Consider the following 20,000-nt stretch of genomic DNA (forward strand, 5'->3'; position numbering starts at 1 on the left):
TTCTTCATTCCGTCTGGTTCTGCTTGATTCCTTTTGATTCCGAATAGGTGTGATGGGGGCTTAACGCGGCACTCAGCAATATTCCAACTATATGATGGCGGTCTGTAAATATTCGAATCTGGACCAGACAATCCAGTGATTGATATCATGAGCATCAATCCACGCAATTGGGATCGATGATATGCATCAACCAAGTCAGCGAGCCTGACCACCCGATCCCGTTAGTCGCCTCTTACGACAAGCATAGTCGCCTTTCACGACTAGCATGGGTTGCTGAAGACCTATTCTACCCCCGTCGTAAGGATCTTACGTAAAGATAAAAGGTATCAGAGACACATACACAAAAACTATATCATGGTTGTGGATTGAGAAACAAAATGTACAAACGTACCCCAAATAATAGTTTCTTATGACATCGACGATGATGCATGCTGATGTATTTTAAGGGAAGCTGTCGAGTGATACCAAAGGCGGACTGACCTACAGTAACACGTGACCTGAATACGTTACAATGGAAACCTTATGAAATCATCCTCTGGATTTAGTCTACTTGTTAGAGGTTATCTGCAGAATAACCCAGTGACTCGGAAACGAGCTCGTCAACTTTACACAATGAGCGGATGAAGGAAATAGTAACGGCATCTAGTTTCCGCCATCTTCCGATGAATCCCTCCAGCAAGAGAAACATTCCCAAAAGAGCTGCAATTACGAACTTCACATCCGCCAGTATCGAATATTCTTCTGCAAGTGACATGCAAACAGGAAATCTAAAAAGAAACGAAAGTATTCAGTAACAGTATAAAATTGAGCATGTATCAGATGAATCAATACGTTACAAATGAACACGTCAAACGTGTGTCAGATGTACTCTGTGTGTGTGTGTGTGTGTGTGTGTGTGTGCGAGTGTGTGTGTGCGCGTGCGTGCGTGCGTGCGTGCGTGCGTGTGTATGTGTGACCACAAAAAACAGTTATTTGTCGAATGTGATCATACACATTTATCCTGGGACTTCCCCTTGCACAGCCGACGACGTTGACACGATCCTGTCATGAAAACAGTTCACATGTTCAAAACAGAGACTGGTCCAAAAGCATACTGTAGTGCCCCGACATTTTAAATTCACACATTATTTCATGGCCGGTGTTGAATATCGTATTCCAACAGGAAACAAACTTACACCTACATTAATTAGTAAGTCTTTTTTTTATTGTTTCTTCCTTACTTAATTAGTTAACTTAATTTCAGAACAGAACTTTAATAACTGTGGAATAATATATTCTTCCAGCGAACAACCCTCAAAACCACACCGATATTATTAAGTAAGTAATAAATACGTTTCTGTTTGTTTGAATGATTATTCATTAGTTAAGTAATCGTCCATAATTATTACATTTCATAACAGAATAGAACTAATTACACTCCGACTGCTGTCATCGGTATAAGAGATACATGGGTGTTGCAGCGTGCTTTTCGTTAAAGTCTATACTTTCGTCAAGCCGCCTCCTTTATCAGTTTACTCCCTATCTTTTTTTTATAGTACTGTATTTGATGAACATTACTGTCATGTTATGTTGTATACTTTTTTCATTTAAAACATAGGATATACCTTACTCTTCCTACCTGTTATCTGTCACTTTTAACACATTCAGTTGGGTTTTTTTACAGTCGATTGTCGTCATTTCTCTTACATTCTCTAGATTTCGTCTTATATTCAACTAAGAATTGTAAGGTTTGGTAAAGTTTACACACAAGATTTTCCGAATCAACTCTCCTCACAAACAATACACACACAGAAGATTTGTCAGAAAGGTTTCTTCTTCCTCCAAAGACAAAACACAGCTCGGGGACCGACAATTTGATGTACTTGGGGGAGCTAGACTTTGTAAAATCAAATGGTTGGTCCTTTATCAAATCCTTTGCAGAGCAAACCTTAATAAACCACCAAGCATGTTTAGCAAGGTTGTGTGGGAATGGACCTCATTTCAATGTCACAATGGACCCGTGAAGATCCAGGCTAGAATGGGTCTTCAGCAACCCATGCTTGCCATAAAAGGCGACTATGTTTGTCGTACGAGGCGACTAACGGGATCGGGTGGTCAGGCTCGCTGACTTGGTTGATGCAATTCATCGTATCCAAATTGCCTGGATCGATGCTTATGATGTCAATCACTGGATTGTCTGGTCCAGACTCGATTATTTACAGACCGCCGTCATATGGCTGGAATATTGCTGAGTGCGGCGTTAAACAACAAACAAACAATGTCACAATGCCTTATCTACCAAGTGTCAATGGGTGCTCCTTTTTGGAGGCTGGATGAACTCATCAAAGCTGAATGTCCATCGAGGTCATTCGAGAAAAACAAATCAGAACCTGTTGTTGACACCGAGGAACATTAAGTAGACAGGGCGTCGTGTTTATGTCGAGTTCACATCAAATAGGTTATTTCCGTCTACTCCAACTTAAATATGTCTGACATACAGTTGGGAAAAAATACGAAAAAAACCTCATCTTCTATTCGACCCGTGAAAATGGTGCTACTGGCAGGTGATTTGTGTTGGATGTCTATTTTCAGTGTTGTGCACTTATAAACATACATGTACGTTGGCACCTGTTGGAGTGAGTGCGTGTTTTCTACTGTGTGTGTCTTATACGGCGTCTTATTTCACATCATTGGTATGTGGTACTTCAGAATCAGCGATACGAAAGGAAAACCAGTCAAGTCAGAATGAGTCAGAAACTGATTTCGTGGGGTTCGTAAGTGCAAACGTCCTCTCTTTGTCCCCGCATAAGTGTACATCTCGGTTGTATGAGTGGGTGGGCGGGGAGGTGGATGGGTGACTGAGTGGGTTTGATGGTGGGTACATAATTCGGTGAGTGGGTTTGTGAGTGAGGGGTTGGGAGGCGCGTGGTTGTGTGTTTGGGTTGGGTGGATGAGTGGGTTGGTTTGGGAGGGTAGCTGTGTGAGTGAGTGGATTGGTGAGTGAGTGGGTGGAAGGGTGCGTGGTTGTGTGTTTGGGTTGGGTGGGTGAGTGGGTTGGTTTGGGAGGGTGGCTGTGTGAGTGAGTGAGTGGAAGGGTGCGTGGTTGGGTGTTTGGGTTGGGTGGATGAGTGGGTTGGTTGGAGGGTAGCTGTGTGAGTGAGTGGATTGGTGAGTGAGTGGGTGGAAGGGTGCGTGGTTGTGTGTTTGGGTTGGGTGGATGAGTGGGTTGGTTTGGGAGGGTAGATGTGTGAGTGAGTGGATTGGTGAATGGGTGGGTGGAAGGCTGTGTGGTTGTGTGTTTGGGTTGGGTGGATGAGTGGGTTGGTTTGGGAGGGTGGCTGTGTGAGTGAGTGAGTGGAAGGGTGCGTGGTTGGGTGTTTGGTTTGGGTGGATGAGTGGGTTGGTTTGGGAGGGTAGCTGTGTGAGTGAGTGGATTGGTGAGTGAGTGGGTGGAAGGGTGCGTGGTTGGGTGTTTGGGTTGGGTGGATGAGTGGGTTGGTTTGGGAGGGTAGCTGTGTGAGTGAGTGGGTGGAAAGGTGCGTGGTTGTGTGTTTTGGTTGGGTGGATGAGTTGGTTGGTTTGGGAGGGTGGCTGTGTGAGTGAGTGAGTGGAAGGGTGCGTGGTTGGGTGTTTGGGTTGGGTGGATGAGTGGGTTGGTTGGAGGGTAGCTGTGTGAGTGAGTGGATTGGTGAGTGAGTGGGTGGAAGGGTGCGTGGTTGTGTGTTTGGGTTGGGTGGATGAGTGGGTTGGTTTGGGAGGGTAGATGTGTGAGTGAGTGGATTGGTGAATGGGTGGGTGGAAGGCTGTGTGGTTGTGTGTTTGGGTTGGGTGGATGAGTGGGTTGGTTTGGGAGGGTGGCTGTGTGAGTGAGTGAGTGGAAGGGTGCGTGGTTGGGTGTTTGGTTTGGGTGGATGAGTGGGTTGGTTTGGGAGGGTAGCTGTGTGAGTGAGTGGATTGGTGAGTGAGTGGGTGGAAGGGTGCGTGGTTGTGTGTTTGGGTTGGGTGGATGAGTGGGTTGGTTTGGGAGGGTAGCTGTGTGTGTGAGTGGATTGGTGAGTGAGTGGGTGGAAGGGTGCGTGGTTGTGTGTTTGGGTTGGGTGGATGAGTGGGTTGGTTTGGGAGGGTAGATGTGTGAGTGAGTGGATTGGTGAATGGGTGGGTGGAAGGCTGTGTGGTTGAGTGTTTGGGTTGGGTGGATGAGTGGGTTGGTTTGGGAGGGTAGCTGTGTGAGTGAGTGAGTGAGTGGAAGGGTGCGTGGTTGTGTGTTTAGGTTGGGTGGATGAGTGGGTTGGTTTGGGAGGGTAGCTGTGTGAGTGAGTGGATTGGTGAGTGAGTGGGTGGAAGGGTGCGTGGTTGTGAGTTTGGGTTGGGTGGATGAGTGGGTTGATTTGGGAGGGTGGCTCAAGTTAACAACATCCAAGGCTTCAGTAAAGCTTTCAAAAGGTGTGATAGTAGACATATGGACGACATTTCCAAATGTGAATCATCAGTGACAAAAACAATGTCCGATGCTCTTCCCTATTTGGACTTGTACCATATGTTCCCGTGTTGGTTTTTTTCGGGTGAACAGTTGACTTGCATTTGCATGTGTTTGTGACGGGTGCCACCGCTGGGGCAGGATACGAACACCTGGTAACATCATTATTTGATGTTGATTCACAAACACTTGCTCATAATGTAGTCGGAATCGTACAATCTTTCTTATGAATATGGAAAGGGTTTTGTCGCTTGTATTTGTATTTCCTCATCTAAAATTGTATGATTTATAGCAATCTACTAGTGAGTGAAACAGAAAGAGAAACAATGTTGGTGTGTGACACGATAATCAGTTAATACTGTTACATTGTTATTAAACAACACAACGAAGAGACAGTGGGTTTAATGGCTTGGATAAAACTTGCTATAATTATAAATACACCCATGTCCAGTCATTCTATACATTCAGACAACCTACAACAATAGGCGGAATTCCCCAGCTCCATCGAACAGTGTATGTTTTGTAAAGTGTTCCCAAATAACCATTGTTTATGGACCAGTTCTTCTTAACGGGTTGATTTTTGTTGTGTGAAATGGCTGAAAGAAACTACAGCACGTCTCACGAATGAAAGAAACTTGAAAAAGACGGTATTTTACTCACTCAAAGTCAAGAAATAAAACACATTCTTAAATTAAATTAAATCACCAACTTTCTTAAACAAAGTGTGCTAATCATGTTAACACCTATCAAAATAAAATGGCGTAAAACAATTTGAAACACAACACTCGATCACAGCAGCAAACGTCTGCATGGCAATTACACTAGTCTGTCTGCCTTTAGAAAACAATCACACAAAATGTGTAATTATCTGGCAACGAAACACGAGAACACACTGAAGAAATATAAAGTATTGTAACAAAAAGAAAATTTATACATACTGAAGATAGATAAATCTTGTCCAAAACGTATCTGTTTTTACTCCGAGCGATAAAATATATGCACGAAAGCAAAGTTGGGCAAATACTAAGCTCCACATCTTATAAGGAATCAGTGAATTAAATTATGGGAAAGTAATTTATCTACCTCTGTGACTGATAAGCTTTCCTTGGACTCCCATCAAAATACATCGATAATACATACAAAATACATGTTTGTCGAAGTAGAATAATCTGCACCGAAGAGGAATTATAATATTACGTTCATTGCACATTGACTACTTAATTAGAATTACATTCTTTGGAAACAAGCGTTGATTAAAACACTTCCCTGTATCTCTTCTTCACTACTGCCAGCCATGTTTCGCGCTGTGACGACAGGAAGTGTGTTCGGTGAAATGCGGAATTTAACGGAGATAACCGAATGTGTTCGGCTGCCGATGTTCTTGGTTCCAATTGCAATTGTGTTGTGATTCCAATGTGAACCGCTGTTACGACGACAGTTACTGCATTCATATCACATTTAACAGTATCCCTCCGCACTTGGTTGGTTGGTTGTTTAACGCCGCACTCAGTAATATTCCAGCTATATGACGGCGGTCTGTAAATAATCGTGTCTGGACCAGACAATCCAGTGATTAATTTCATGAGCATCGATCCACGCAATTGGGATACGATGACATGCATCAACCAAGTCAGCGAGCCTGACCACCCGATCCCCTTAGTCGCCTTTTACGACAAGCATAGTCACCTTTTACGGCAAGCATGGGTTGCCGAAGACCAATTCTACCCCGGATCTTCAAGGGTCCGTTCGCACTTGGTAGCTTTAGCTATACGATTGAACTTACACACGATATAACTTACATTAATACTGATAATGCTTCTTTATATTCAAATAGAAGGGAGGGCCTGAATGCGGTTTGGGTTAGTTTGAAAGATTAAATACCGCAGGAAATTAGATCTTTATTTCACAAGTAACGATGACATTTGATTTCTGTTTCACTGATTTATAACATAATTTCGTGGCAACAGATTTCTTGGTTTGGAACACATGGTTGGTTCACGGCCTTGGAGTCATGTCCGACGAAGTTCCCTATTTTGACTTGTGCCACATGGGCCCGTGTCTTTTTCGGGTAAGCAGTTGACTTGGTTTTGCATGTGTTTGTGACAGGTGCCACAGGTGGAACAGATTGCGCTTACCTTTCGCGACCACCTGGTATCGTCACTGGTGGATAATGATTCATTAACACATGCTCTTGAAGGTCGGAATCGTCCAGTCGACTCTTTTGGTAGCGATATATTATGAACCATTTATTGGGACCATTTATTTTTTAAACTATCCCAAATAAGAATCAAAATATTTCCTTTGTACTGTACTGCAAAAATTGAATTATTAAATGTATATAGTTTCTTTGAGGTACCGTTCAGCTTCCTAAAGATAATTATGCAGATCGTTATCAATCGTAGAGTTAGGGTACACAGTTGGTTCAGTTGTCTAAGGCGCTGGAATTTGCCGTGCAGAGATTCGTTCCAAGAATCCTTTGATCGTGGGTTCGATTCCTAGATTCACCAATATGTTACACGTCTACGCCCTGCATCGAATTTATTTGATTATGTTCAGTAACTACAACTAACTCCCTTAAATATGGAATAATGCATTCTGATTGTTGTTTCTAATTTCTGAATCTTTATATATATATATATATTTCAAGAATATGCTGCATTGTTTTTTATAAACATCCTGATCTTCTTTTGTCTGATGAGATGCGGTTGTGTCGATAGTGTCAAGCTGAAACAAAGTGCATTAAGTACTTGCTATTTTTACTGAATAGCAAATATCATTTTGGCCTCATTGCACAAGGTGACACGGGTGGCCCAGTCGTCTAAGGCGCCGCGATTGTGCAGAGTTGCGTCCCCTGGGCACGCCAGAAACCTATGATTGTTGGTTCGAATCCCGGTTCGCCCCGGTTGTCACCACCATACCCGTGCTCGTGGGTCTCACCGACGTGGTAAACGTCTGTGACCTGCAATATCATTTCGGGCTTTCCTCCCACATTAAGCTGACACGCCGTGATATAACTGGAATACTGTTAAAAGCGGCGTTACACCCAACTCACTCACTCACTCATTGTACAAAATAATGTTTTCTATAATAGCACACCCAAGCACACTGAGACATGAGGGTAGGATCTACGATCATTATACATGTAGGCGAGTGTGCTGTATATGATTCACAAGAATTAGGCCCATTTGGGTAATTAATTATTTGGTTTTCGAGTCCTTCCCAAAACCATTGCTTCCTTAACGCTGCTCTGCACAGTGATGCTGTCATATCAGGGCGTGTCATCGTGATTTGGGAAGAGAGTCCGAGGTTATGCAATTCTTAGACGTTTGCCACCACGAGCAATGGTATGATACTAAGAAACATAACCAGGGCTAATGTGGGATTCGAACCCACGATAACAGGATTCTGACACACCCACTCCAAAAAAGGAATGAATTTAACTTATTATTTATAAATTAAAATTTTGACAATGGTCTCTGTGCGTACAATGAGAAGTAAAAAAAGTATTTTAATGAAATCACTTGAATGTACCCGTGAAGATACGGGTTAGAGGTGATGTTAAGCAATCCATGCTTGTCGTAAGAGGCGACTAACGGGATCGGGTGGTCAGGCTCGCTGACCTGCTTGATGCATGTCATCGTATCCCTTCTTCGTCACTCCCTAGATTGTCTGGTCCAGACTGGATTATTTACAGAGAGCCGTCATAAAGCTGGAATGTTGCTGAGTGCGGTGTTAAACAACAAACAAACAAATGTTTAAACAGAAAAGACATGCCATAGTTATGACATTATCGTCAGCAATTAAGGTTTTCCCTAATCAAACAATAAGCCAATGCGAATGCGAAATTACATTGACATTTATCGTGTGCTCCATCTAAAACTGACCCGTCTTTGAGTTTTACAACACCCAACAATCGTAATCAAGAAAAAACGGATTTTGGCAACACTGGCCCAAAGCCAACTGCTTTCATAAAGTATTTATCACACAGATACAAGTCGACTTGATTTTTTATCAAACGCCGTATGACATTTATCAAATTCTACTAGATCTGGCACATTTGACACGGTGGCTTATCAGGCAAACCCGACTCCGAATAAGGTCACTTAAACCACAATATCAGAAGTCACGCTAACATCGTGAACGTTTGTTTATAAGCGAAGGCGTAATTCATTGCCCGTTGGACACTCTATTGCATGTACATCTTGTTTAGATTAGTGGTAATAAAAACGTAATAAAAGGGGTTTTTTTCACAGATTTTCTTGATGAATTAGCCAGGGGACAGGAAAAAAAATGAAAAAAAATGTCAGGGTTGGTTCAATGGAGTCAATTTCCAATAATCATTCTGGAAAATACAAAACGTCAAAGTCGGAGAATAATCCCCCTCGATTATCTGCCTAAACAAATTCCAATAGGCTACACGCACAATAGCGGTGAACGGATTACTGAAAATCAGTGATCACGCCAGGTGCTCGCGAAAGAGTAAGCTTGGCCTGTCCTACCAGCACCCGCCACTGACACAATTTGTATAAAGTAAGTTTATGCTGCCTGACGTCGCACAGCAGAACTCCTGTCACGTGACCGTGGCCTGTAAACAAACCAGACAACCAAGTGACAATCCAGTAACACATGTCAAATTATAGCATTTACTGATTTTCCTGAAACTAAATACCATATGTTAACTTACGTCTGCTATGTACACGTGCAGTCAGCGAGTATGGGTTGACGCCGTTTTTTAGCAATATTCCAGCAACATCACGGCGCTAGACACCAGAAATGGGCTTCACACATAGTACCCATGTCGGGAATCGAACCCGGGTCTTCGGCGTGACGAGCGAACGCTTTAACCACTAGGCTACCCGACCACCCCTGTACACGTGCAGCGATTCTGATGCTTACAAGTGAAGAGAGACGTTTAAATAAAGCGACAAAACCCTTTCCATGTCCAATAGAAAGCATAAAGTAGAGTCTATTGTACAATTCCGACTATATGATGAGCATGTGTTTATGAAAAGGTGAGCGTATCCTGCCCAACCGGCGGCACCCGTCACAAACACATGCAAAAACAAGTCAACCTGAAAAAACACGGGAACATATGGTACAAGTCAAAATAGGGAATTGCAAAATCATTTTTGTCACTGATGTGTCACATTTGGAAATGTCCTCCACATGTCTACCATAAAACTTTTTGAAAGCTTTACTGAGGCCTTGAATGTTGTAACCTTGATCAAACAACGCCTGAGCAAGAGTCGCATGACGCTCTTTGAAATCTTGCTAGAAAGAGCATGCTTGATTGTATTTCAAAAGTTGTGAAATGTAAACACCAAAGGCTGGAGCTGCTGGAATATATCGACATGACATGAAGGGAAGGTTGACTATGGGAAAGTTGAAGTCTCTCGTGGAGTGTGTTTTGTCACTCTGAATGTTTATGCATAGATCTAAAATTTAATATAAAACAGATGAGGCGGTCTCACTGGTCTCCTTTATTTCTAGCTCTGGTGGGTAAATCAGTGGAAGGGAATAAGCTATTTGATTGTTATTGAACGATATCAGATCATCGATACGCCTGAAGCTTAAGTTAAAGTTCTTGGACAAATTACCTTGTGTTGACTTTGCTAGTTCGAACAGAAATTCCGATTCTTGTGCATAAAGAAACAGATCCACAAGAAGGGGAGCACAATTGGTGCCCATGGGGATGCCTACTTCTTGCCTAAATGTCTTACCCCAAAATTTTACGTAGATGTTATCAATGAGGAAGCCCAGCATTTCACATATTGTTTTCTCAGTAAACTTCAGATGGCATTTGCTTTCATTTTACACAAATTGTCCCGAACCTCTGAATATAGATACGTGACTGTATCTGTGGCCACCACGTTTTGTAACAAAAGCCTCATGGATCAAGGAATAAAGTTTTCCTTAAGTTTGTCATGTGGGATAGCGGTGTACAAAGTTGAAAAATCAAACGTTTTGACAGAATGGAACTTGGTTCTTTTCTGAGATTGCAATAAGTCAAGCAAAATCCTTGTGTTTTTGAGAATACACATGATATTCATTCCAATTGTCTCAAATACTTTCTGTGGGTATAAAGAAAGTCCTTCCTTGGTTGTATTAAGGATTATGGTTTGTCTTTGAGACAGGGATTTGGCGGTACATTAGATTGACCCAGCAATATATCTCTCTTTGTACGGCTTTTTAGGGAGCTTTGGAATCCAGTATAAAAGAGAGGAATGGACATGCCTTCAGGTTTTAGAGTCAAGTCAAAAGTTGACAGTACTGATTTATGGTTTTGGTAGATTGCTTCCTCAGTTAACAAACTAGCCATGATAAATTTGTTCGTTTTTGGTGATGTGGTTGCCGTCTTAATGTCTCGGCCGAAACATTTCTTTAGCAGTTGACTCGGCATAATTGGTAAAAACTACAGAGACACATTAAAATGCAAACACAATTCGGTGTAAAAAAACATCAAATCAGAAATAACATTTTTCATTTGTGAATTTCACTGCTGGGTCCGTCAGAAAAGAAGGAAATAAATGGATTTAGTCTCAGGAAGATTTGGTGCCTCATCACATGGCATGAGCTGTTGGCATAGTAACCAGATGGCGTTTCGTGTACAGTGCAAACGCACGCTGAACCTGTTTCCAATTTTCAACGACGACAAAATATTTTTGGGCTGGGATAGGGAAAATTTCCATTGTTAAACTATGCCTTTGGACCGCTCTCTGTAATCATTTAAACCCGTGAAGATCCGGGTTGGAATTGCTCTTCAGCAACCCATTCTTGTCATAGGAGGCGACTAAAGGGTTCGGGTTGTCAGGCTCGCTGTCTTGTTTGATGCATGTCATCCCTACACATCCCAATGGCATATACGGATGCTCATGATGTCAATCTTCACTTGGTCCCCATCTTCAAGTTTATGGGCGTAACCCTCCCTTCAACAAGAAGTCTCCCCATTAAGATTGGTTATGACTGTGATGACTCGGACATCAGTGATCCTGCCGGCCAGTCGACATACGAGTCGCAAAACGTAAACAATTCAACATTCAAAGCAGACAGCAAATAAGCCCTCTCAGACCACCAGCAAAAGTCCCCTTGCCATCAAATTCAGTTGGACACAGTTCACACTCTCTCAACCAAACATCACAAAACGAAAACTCTCAGAAGCTATAGAAATCCGCCATCACAACCTTTGATCAACAGAGATCAAGGGTATTACATCCCGCCTGCCTAGGAATATCTAATTGTCACGGAGCTGTGCTCCAATGATCCGATGTGTCATAAAATAAGAATAACGTAATAATGAAAACGTGATAACAGGTTCAGAGTTTTTTTTAATAACAGATAATTGTACTAATAGATGACAATATAAGATCAGATAAACCATATCTTCGCTGACAAAGATCACTGATTTATTACATCAGCGCAGATCTACAAGCGGCGTAACTAAGCAACTGTAGTACAGTAATAAAATGAGTAGCAAAAACAACACTTTGACAAGATACAGACAAGATGCGCAGACAGCCAATTAAGTCGGCTGCAACCAATTAACACCTGTGTCAATTCCCTCAACACGCTAATGAGTGAATAACATCGGCTGGGTTAAATAACGGGAAATAAACACAGAGGGCCCATTCCGAAAAGAAGTCACTTAGACTACAAAACAGACTGGGTACGTCTGAATATCGACTAGGGACTAAAAATACTAAAGGAAATACTAAAACTTCCAAATAGCTAGACATTCACGTGAAGTTTGGTTATCCACGGATTACTGGGAAAAAACGAGTATTGCAAACACTAGTTACTAAGTGCCTAGACAATCACGGGAAGGTTGGTTATCCACGGATTACCAGAAAAAAACGAGTATTGCAAACACTAGTTACTAAGTGCCTAGACAATCACGGGAAGGTTGGTTATCAATGGATTATTGGAAAAAATACTAGTATTGCAAACACTAGTTACTAAGTGCCTAGACAATCACGGGAAGGTTGGTTATCCACGGATTAACAGAAAAAACGAGTATTGCAAACACTAGTTACTAAGTGCCTAGACAATCACTGGAAGGTTGGTTATCCACGGATTACCAGAAAAAAACGAGTATTGCAAACACTAGTAACTAAGGTTAGTTCAGTACAACTAGACTAAGTCAGAATCCAAATCGAAGAGTATGCCGAACCGTGACCCCTCCATTAGCAAGACAATCGTGAACGATTTAACGAAAGCTGGACGGTAAAGACACAAAATCCAGAAAGACTGGGAAGATACAACACACTGGGGCGCTTAGCCACGTGTGTTTTAACACACGGGGAAAACACAAATAGCAAACTAATTACTATATCTTTTCTGAGGTTGTAAGTATCAAAATAGGGCGCTGAACATAAGCTATCCAACGGTATCATTAAAGATATACAACAAGCTCTGTACAATTGGATGAGGCAAAAAATGATCATAAATACATGAGCAATATCTGAATGTACATATATATCCCGTGATGTTTGAAAATCATAGTTACAAAAACCTTTTTTAACACAAGTGAGTGAGTGAGTGAGTATGGTTTTACGCCGCTTTTAGCAATATTCCAGCGATATCACGGCGGGGGACACCTTAAATGGGCTTCACACATTGTACCCATGTCGGGAATCGAACCCGGGTCTTCGGCGTGACGAGCGAACGCTTTAACCACTAGGCTACCCGACCGCCCCTTTTAACACAAGAATACGGAAGCGAACACATAAGAGATAACATACATCAACCGAAAACATGGTTTGTGACTGCCATTAGATCACAAGAGAATGAAATAGACCGGCCACTAAATCTCTAACACAGACGGAACTGACTCTGTAGGCACCGCCGGACTTCGCTGAGCTGTGCCGGAATGAGGCCGGGGAACAGAGCTGTCACCAGACCGTGACATAAGCCAATTATCACCCCAGGGACAATAATCAAGCAATATATTTTTTTGCCATTTTTTTTATAATTAGTATCCAATCAGCTTGTTACAATTTCCTAATCCTTATCCCTACCGTACATCTGTCTGCTTGGGATGATGGGGTAGCCTAGTGGTTAAAGCGTTCGCTCGTCATGCCGAAGAGCCGGGTTCGGGGAAGAATCTGTATCCAAACGTCGCTAAATGCAATAAACCAGAAGTAAATTCTTTAAGTGGCATTTAGAAGTTGGTGTGATGAAGTAAGACACGTTCTATGGATGAACAACTTCTTTATTACAATTAGTGCGACGTTTCGGTGTAGATCCTAACACCTTTATCAAGCAAGTGATTGACAGTGCTAAACAACATACGTATATATACTTATTAACATCAATGTTTATACAGTAAAATGATTGATGGACACAGAGAGCTGATTAAGATAATTGGAAGCGAGTGAATTGTCTAATGGACACAGAGTCAGCAAGCAGACTGGTAGAGATGATTGGAAGCTAGTGGATTAATTGGATGGACATAGGGATTTAGGAATTAGGTGATGGTTGATGATAGGTGATAAGTGATGATTCTAATTCACTTGCTTCCAATCATCCCAATCAGCTTCCGTGGTTGTTTACCCTGTCCCATTAGTCATCCACTGGCTTCCAATTATCTTAATCAGCTCTCTGTGTCCATCAATCAATTTACTGTATAAACATTGATGTTAATAAGTATATATACCTATGTTGTTTAGCACTATCCATCACTTGCTTAATAAAGGTGTTAGGATCTACACCGAAACGTCGCACTAATTGTAATAAAGAAGTTGTTCATCCATAGAACTTGTCTTACTAAAGCAGAAGTAGTTATACACACAGTTGTACCGTCGTTTTCATATCAGAACACGATATTACTGATAAATATAAAGTTTACTTGTGCATGATTTACACATCTGAATTAATACGGTGAAATAGAATGTGTGAAGCCATATTAGTACGGACCCCGATAAACTGGAAACCCATTGGTTAGCATTTTGAATTGAGACCAGATATTCTTTCAGCTACAGCTGAAAACTAGTGATACACTGGTATGGTGTATGGTAATATAGTAATGACGTCATACCTTGCGTGTTTCTGTCTCTCCCCATCCTACGTGAGTAACATGTGGCCCCTACAGCGCCAGGATTGTGCCACTCTGCAGTCCTTCCGATTTCCAATACAGACTGTGAGGCCTGTGAGGTTTCAAAACACGCATTTTGAAATATATTCTATAAGTCTATTTTTATCAAGAACCTGTGCTGGGTGTGCTCTTTTGTTTATCGCCCTACATCCACATACAGTGCTGAATTATAAGTCTGTTTGGTTCCTTCAGCACGTCTGGCATCAGAAGGATTTACCCTAGACACATTATAGATGAATATATTATCAGAATCAGAATCAGTTTATTCTCAAAAACCACAAAAGGTGGTACAAGAGCATATTACAATAAATAATTATGTATATGTACAAAAAGCATAACCTTACCTTAAACTGAATACCAGGACAGCCTTTGTATTTCCTTTGTTTTGTTAACATTGGAGTACGCGAGAAGATGGTCAGGATTGGCAGGTGTGTTGCCGTGGTTTTCAGAATAGGGCCGCCATCGATTTAGAAACAGCCGTCCTGACCATTATAATTCATTCCAAGTTTGACAAAGGAGTGGTGGACAGTGTCCACACAGACACCTGCTCCTTCGTCCCATATACACCTGGGGACACACCGGGGAGCGGAAAACACCTGCACATCATATTCGTCACATCCGGAAGGACAGGATGTGATATTGTCACGGAGCTGTGCTCCAATGATCAGGGGTGTCATTTAACAGGAATAAAGTAATAAAGAAAACGTGGTAATAGTTTCACAGGTTTATTACTAACAGCTAACTTTTTCAATAGATGACAATAAAAAGGATCAAAAGCCCACTATACTGACATTGACCGCTGATTAGATAAATCATACCAAATACACAAGCGGCATAGCACCTGTATTACAGTAACAAAATGTGAGTAGCTAAAACAACACTTTGACAAGATGCGTAGACAGCCAATCAAGTCGGCTGCGATTAACACTCTAATGAGAGAATGACTTTGGCTTGGTAAAATAACTGGAATTAAACACAGAGGGCCTATCCCTAAAATAAGTCCCTTGGACAATAAAATACCGGTAGATGAGAACGCATGAATATCAAACTAGTCTAATAGATGAAAGACTCAGCCACTTTGACTTAGCGGGGACAAGGGTGGCCCAGTCGTCTAAGGCGCCGCGATTCGCTGTGCAGAGTTGCGTCCCTTGGGCACGCCAGAAACCTATGATTGTGGGTTCGAATCCCGGTTCGCCCCAATTATGTTTCTAGGTTTGTCAGCACCATACCCGTACTCGTGGGTTTCACCGAAATGATAAACGTCTTAGACATGCATCACTTCGGGCTTTCCTCCCACATTAAGCTGACACGCCGTGATATAACTGGAATAATGTTAAAAGCGGCGTTAAACCCAACTCACTCACTCACTCACCACTTTGACTTAGTAAGATAATTCTAAAAGTCCCAGAAAGCTAGACAATCACGGGAAGGTTGGTTATGCACGGATTACTAGAAAAACGGAGTATGAGTTTTTTATGTAATTGAAAACTGAAAGAAATCTTGTTAAAATTGATTAATTAACAATCACCCATTCCTGAAAAGGTAATCTGTGACAAGGTATATTTTTCTGGCAAAAGTAAATTGGTTTAATGAAGATATGAATTTGCAATCACATGACTCCTACCATGTTTGAAATGTTGTAAGTTTGTGCCGAAAAATACAAATCTATTTATTTCAAAGATAAAATGTCATAGAAATCCATCTTCAGTTGTATATTATATGACTTTTTTTAAATGTTAAATCAAATTATATTTTTAAAAATATTAACATATTAAGTATTCTTTTAATGCTTACTAATAATACGAGCCAGTACAGTTCTTGTTTGGGTACAATAACTTCATATGTTTTCAATTACAAATCAAACACATGATAAAATCAACTGAGAGGTATATTTTCTTTTGCCCCTCATTAAATTGCTCTTTTGATTTTAATATCACTGAAACACGCTCAAAGAAACAACGTAATTAAATTGCCTCTTACCTCTGGCCTCTTACACATCCTAATTTGCATCTTCTTAATCAATTTACCCAACCCATATTTCCAAATAGCAGACTCTCCGTTGCTGGTTTGAGAAACTCCACTGGCATAAGTGGTGGCAGATCACTGAAGGTGGTGAAACTTCAGCAGAGCAACGTTCCCCCTCCAGGAGAATTTAACTTCCTTGGCGTTTAAATCAATACTGTCAAGGCTGTGTTGAGTTAAGCATTACGAAGTGATCAATATGCCATCGACCTTGGTGAACCATCCCTAACAATGCTCTTTGAAGAATATTGACTTAACATTAGTGGAACACGGCTTTCATTTTTTTCTTGTCGTTACCGCGGATTGAAAAGTGTTTAAATACAACTTTAAAACGTTTTCTGAAGAGGAGTATTATCAAGGTCAGGTTGTTACCCAGTGTTGACGGTTTGATTAAGTTACGTTTTTTTTATACAGGCGATAGATCTCATGTTCCAATGTTTCGTGCGTGTTTTGGCTTAGTTAAACGGTTTAGTTAAACTTAAAAAGTGGATTTATCTTTAAATTGATTACATTGCATTTCCATATATAGCCTGAAACTTAAGCCGCAGCTGTTATATTGACTGTTTCATTGTATGATGCTGTAAATGTAGTTTCAACTGTAGACGACGTACCGCAATGTTCAAGATGCTACACTGGAAGTCCGAAGTGATGCAGACCTTAGACGTGTATGTATTTCCACTTTGACGACACCCACGAGCAAAGGTATGAAGTAATGATAAACCAAGAAACACATTCAGGCTGGATACGGGTTTCGAACTCACGGTCATAGGTTCCTGGCACAGTTAAGGGACGCAATTTTGCAAAGCGATTTTCAGCGACTTTGACTTCAAGGCCGACCGTTCCCCCGTCAACTGTAAACGTGTGCGACCTGTACTGCAGTTCAGTAACACGCTGTCCTTTCACCGGTATACAGATTTACCGGACAAATCACCTAACTCCCTAAATTACCCGACGTACGGTTTGGTGGTGTCGTACAGAGATTCCCCGCTCTAAGCTTAACGTTTCGACTTAAATAATCCAGTAATATACACCTGGAGTGATGTACACAGAAAGTCGTGATAACCTTCAGATTAACTCGGATGGGCTGATACAAGTATTGGAATTGTAAGGACGTACTGTATGTTAGCAGACAGATTATCACTAACACTAATGAAATTGACAGCCCATCACGGATATTGATGGAATACTTGGCAATACGAATATTAAAATCATCCTTGGGAGTATGAATTAACACGTATGTAAATACAGTGTCGGAACCTCTTGATAGAATAGCAAGAACTCAAGCTCAAGTTTCACAACCAATTTGACGATGGAAACTACCAATTAACATAGATGGCGCGGACCACATCACTAGCTAATGATATCAATTAGATATGGCATAATGTGAATTACAAGATACGAATAACGTCCTTTGTTAAGTCATTAATATACAGTGAAATCACGTCAACGACGAACCGACTTTCCAGACATATATATTCAAACGACGTTTATCTGTAGAACTGATCCATGAATGCGGAACTTTAGTGTGTTCATGTGTGTTCTCGCGAGAAAGGTCTAGATTGATGAGGTCCACTGTATAGTCATAAAATGAAAACAGGTAACGGGTGTAAAGTGAGGTATTTGTTCAAGATGGACCCCGACGCGATATGCTTCTCACAAGCTGCTGTCTCATCTCACGTGTTCAGAACGTGACGGTACATCTTGCATGTAACCACAACGTTACACCCTGCACGTACGCCGACTTTAATCCCTCCATGTACCCCGACGTTACACCCTCCATGTACCAAGACGTTACACCCTGCATCTACCCCGACGTTACAACCAGCATGTACCCCGACGTTACAACCAGCATGTACGCCGACGTTACACCCTCCATGTACACCGATGTTACAACCAGCATGTACGCCGACGTTACACCTTCCATGTACCCCGATGTTATACCCTCCATGTACCCCGACGTTACATCCAGCATGTACGCCGAAGTTACACCTTGCATCTACCCCGACGTTACAACCAGCATGTACGCCGACGTTACACCCTCCATGTACCCCGATGTTACACCCTCCATGTACCCCCACGTTACACCCTCCATGTACCCCGACGTTGCACGCCGCATGTACCCCGACGTTATACCCTCCATGTACCCCGATGTTACACCCTCCATGTACCCCCACGTTACACCTTCCATGTACCCCGATGTTATACCCTCCATGTACCCCGACGTTACATCCAGCATGTACGCCGAAGTTACACTCTGAATGTACGCCGACGTTACACCTTGCAAGTACACCGACGGTACACTCTACGTGTACGGCGACGGTACAAAACACGTGTACCCCAACGTTACACACACCATGTACCCCGACGTTACACCTTCCATGTACCCCGACGTTAAACCCTCCATGTACCCCGACGTTACACCTGCATGTACCCCGACGTTACACCTTCATGTACCCGGATGTTTCACCTTCCATGTGTCCCGATGTTACACCTTCCATGTACCCCGACGTTACACCTTCATGTACCCGGATGTTTCACCTTCCATGTACCCCGATGTTACACCTGCATGTACCCCGATGTTTCACCTTCCATGTACCCCGATGTTACACCTTCCATGTACCCGGATGTTACACCTTCCATGTACACCGACGTTACACCTTCATGTACCCGGATGTTACACCTTCATGTACCCGGATGTTACACCTTCCATGTACCCGGATGTTACACCTTCCATGTACCCCGATGTTACACCTTCCATGTACCCGTATGTTACACCTTCCATGTACCCCGATGTTACACCTTCCATGTATCCGGATGTTACACCTTCCATGTACCCCGATGTTACACCTTCCATGTACCCCGATGTTTCACCTTCCATGTACCCCGATGTTACACCTTCCATGTACCCCGATGTTACACCTTCCATGTACCCGGATGTTATACCTTCCATGTACCCCGATGTTACACCTTCCATGTACCCCGATGTTTCACCTTCCATGTACCCGGATGTTACACCTTCCATGTACACCGACGTTACACCTTCATGTACCCGGATGTTACACCTTCCATGTACCCGGATGTTACACCTTCCATGTACCCGGATTTTACACCTTCCATGTACCCCGATGTTACACCTTCCATGTACCCGTATGTTACACCTTCCATGTACCCCGATGTTACACCTTCCATGTATCCGGATGTTACACATTCCATGTACCCCGATGTTACACCTTCCATGTACCCCGATGTTTCACCTTCCATGTACCCCGATGTTACACCTTCCATGTACCCCGATGTTACACCTTCCATGTACCCGGATGTTATACCTTCCATGTACCCCGATGTTACACCTTCCATGTACCCCGATGTTTCACCTTCCATGTACCCGGATGTTACACCTTCCATGTACCCCGATGTTACACCTTCCATGTA

The 20,000-nt window shown here is 42.2% G+C and overlaps 1 protein-coding gene and 1 long non-coding RNA gene across 2 annotated transcripts; one reads left to right on the top strand and one right to left on the bottom strand.

Annotated features, from left to right (window-relative positions):
• Positions 1-297: 297 nt before the first annotated feature.
• Positions 298-16,606, bottom strand: LOC125376718. Its single transcript, XR_007219217.1, has 3 exons — positions 16,527-16,606; positions 14,490-14,598; positions 298-767 (listed from the first exon to the last, which is right to left on the bottom strand). It is a non-coding gene; the product is annotated as an uncharacterized LOC125376718 (long non-coding RNA).
• A 1,608-nt stretch (positions 16,607-18,214) lies between these two features.
• Positions 18,215-18,826, top strand: LOC124136798 (guanine nucleotide exchange factor subunit RIC1-like). Its single transcript, XM_046502839.2, has one exon. The coding sequence runs from the start codon at positions 18,215-18,217 to the stop codon at positions 18,824-18,826; it is 612 nt and encodes a 203-aa protein (XP_046358795.2).
• Positions 18,827-20,000: the final 1,174 nt, after the last annotated feature.

This window comes from Haliotis rufescens, unplaced genomic scaffold (assembly GCF_023055435.1).
Source record: "Haliotis rufescens isolate VD_foot unplaced genomic scaffold, xgHalRufe1.0.p SCAF_70, whole genome shotgun sequence".
In the NCBI taxonomy this organism is placed as follows: Eukaryota; Metazoa; Mollusca; class Gastropoda; order Lepetellida; family Haliotidae; genus Haliotis; species Haliotis rufescens.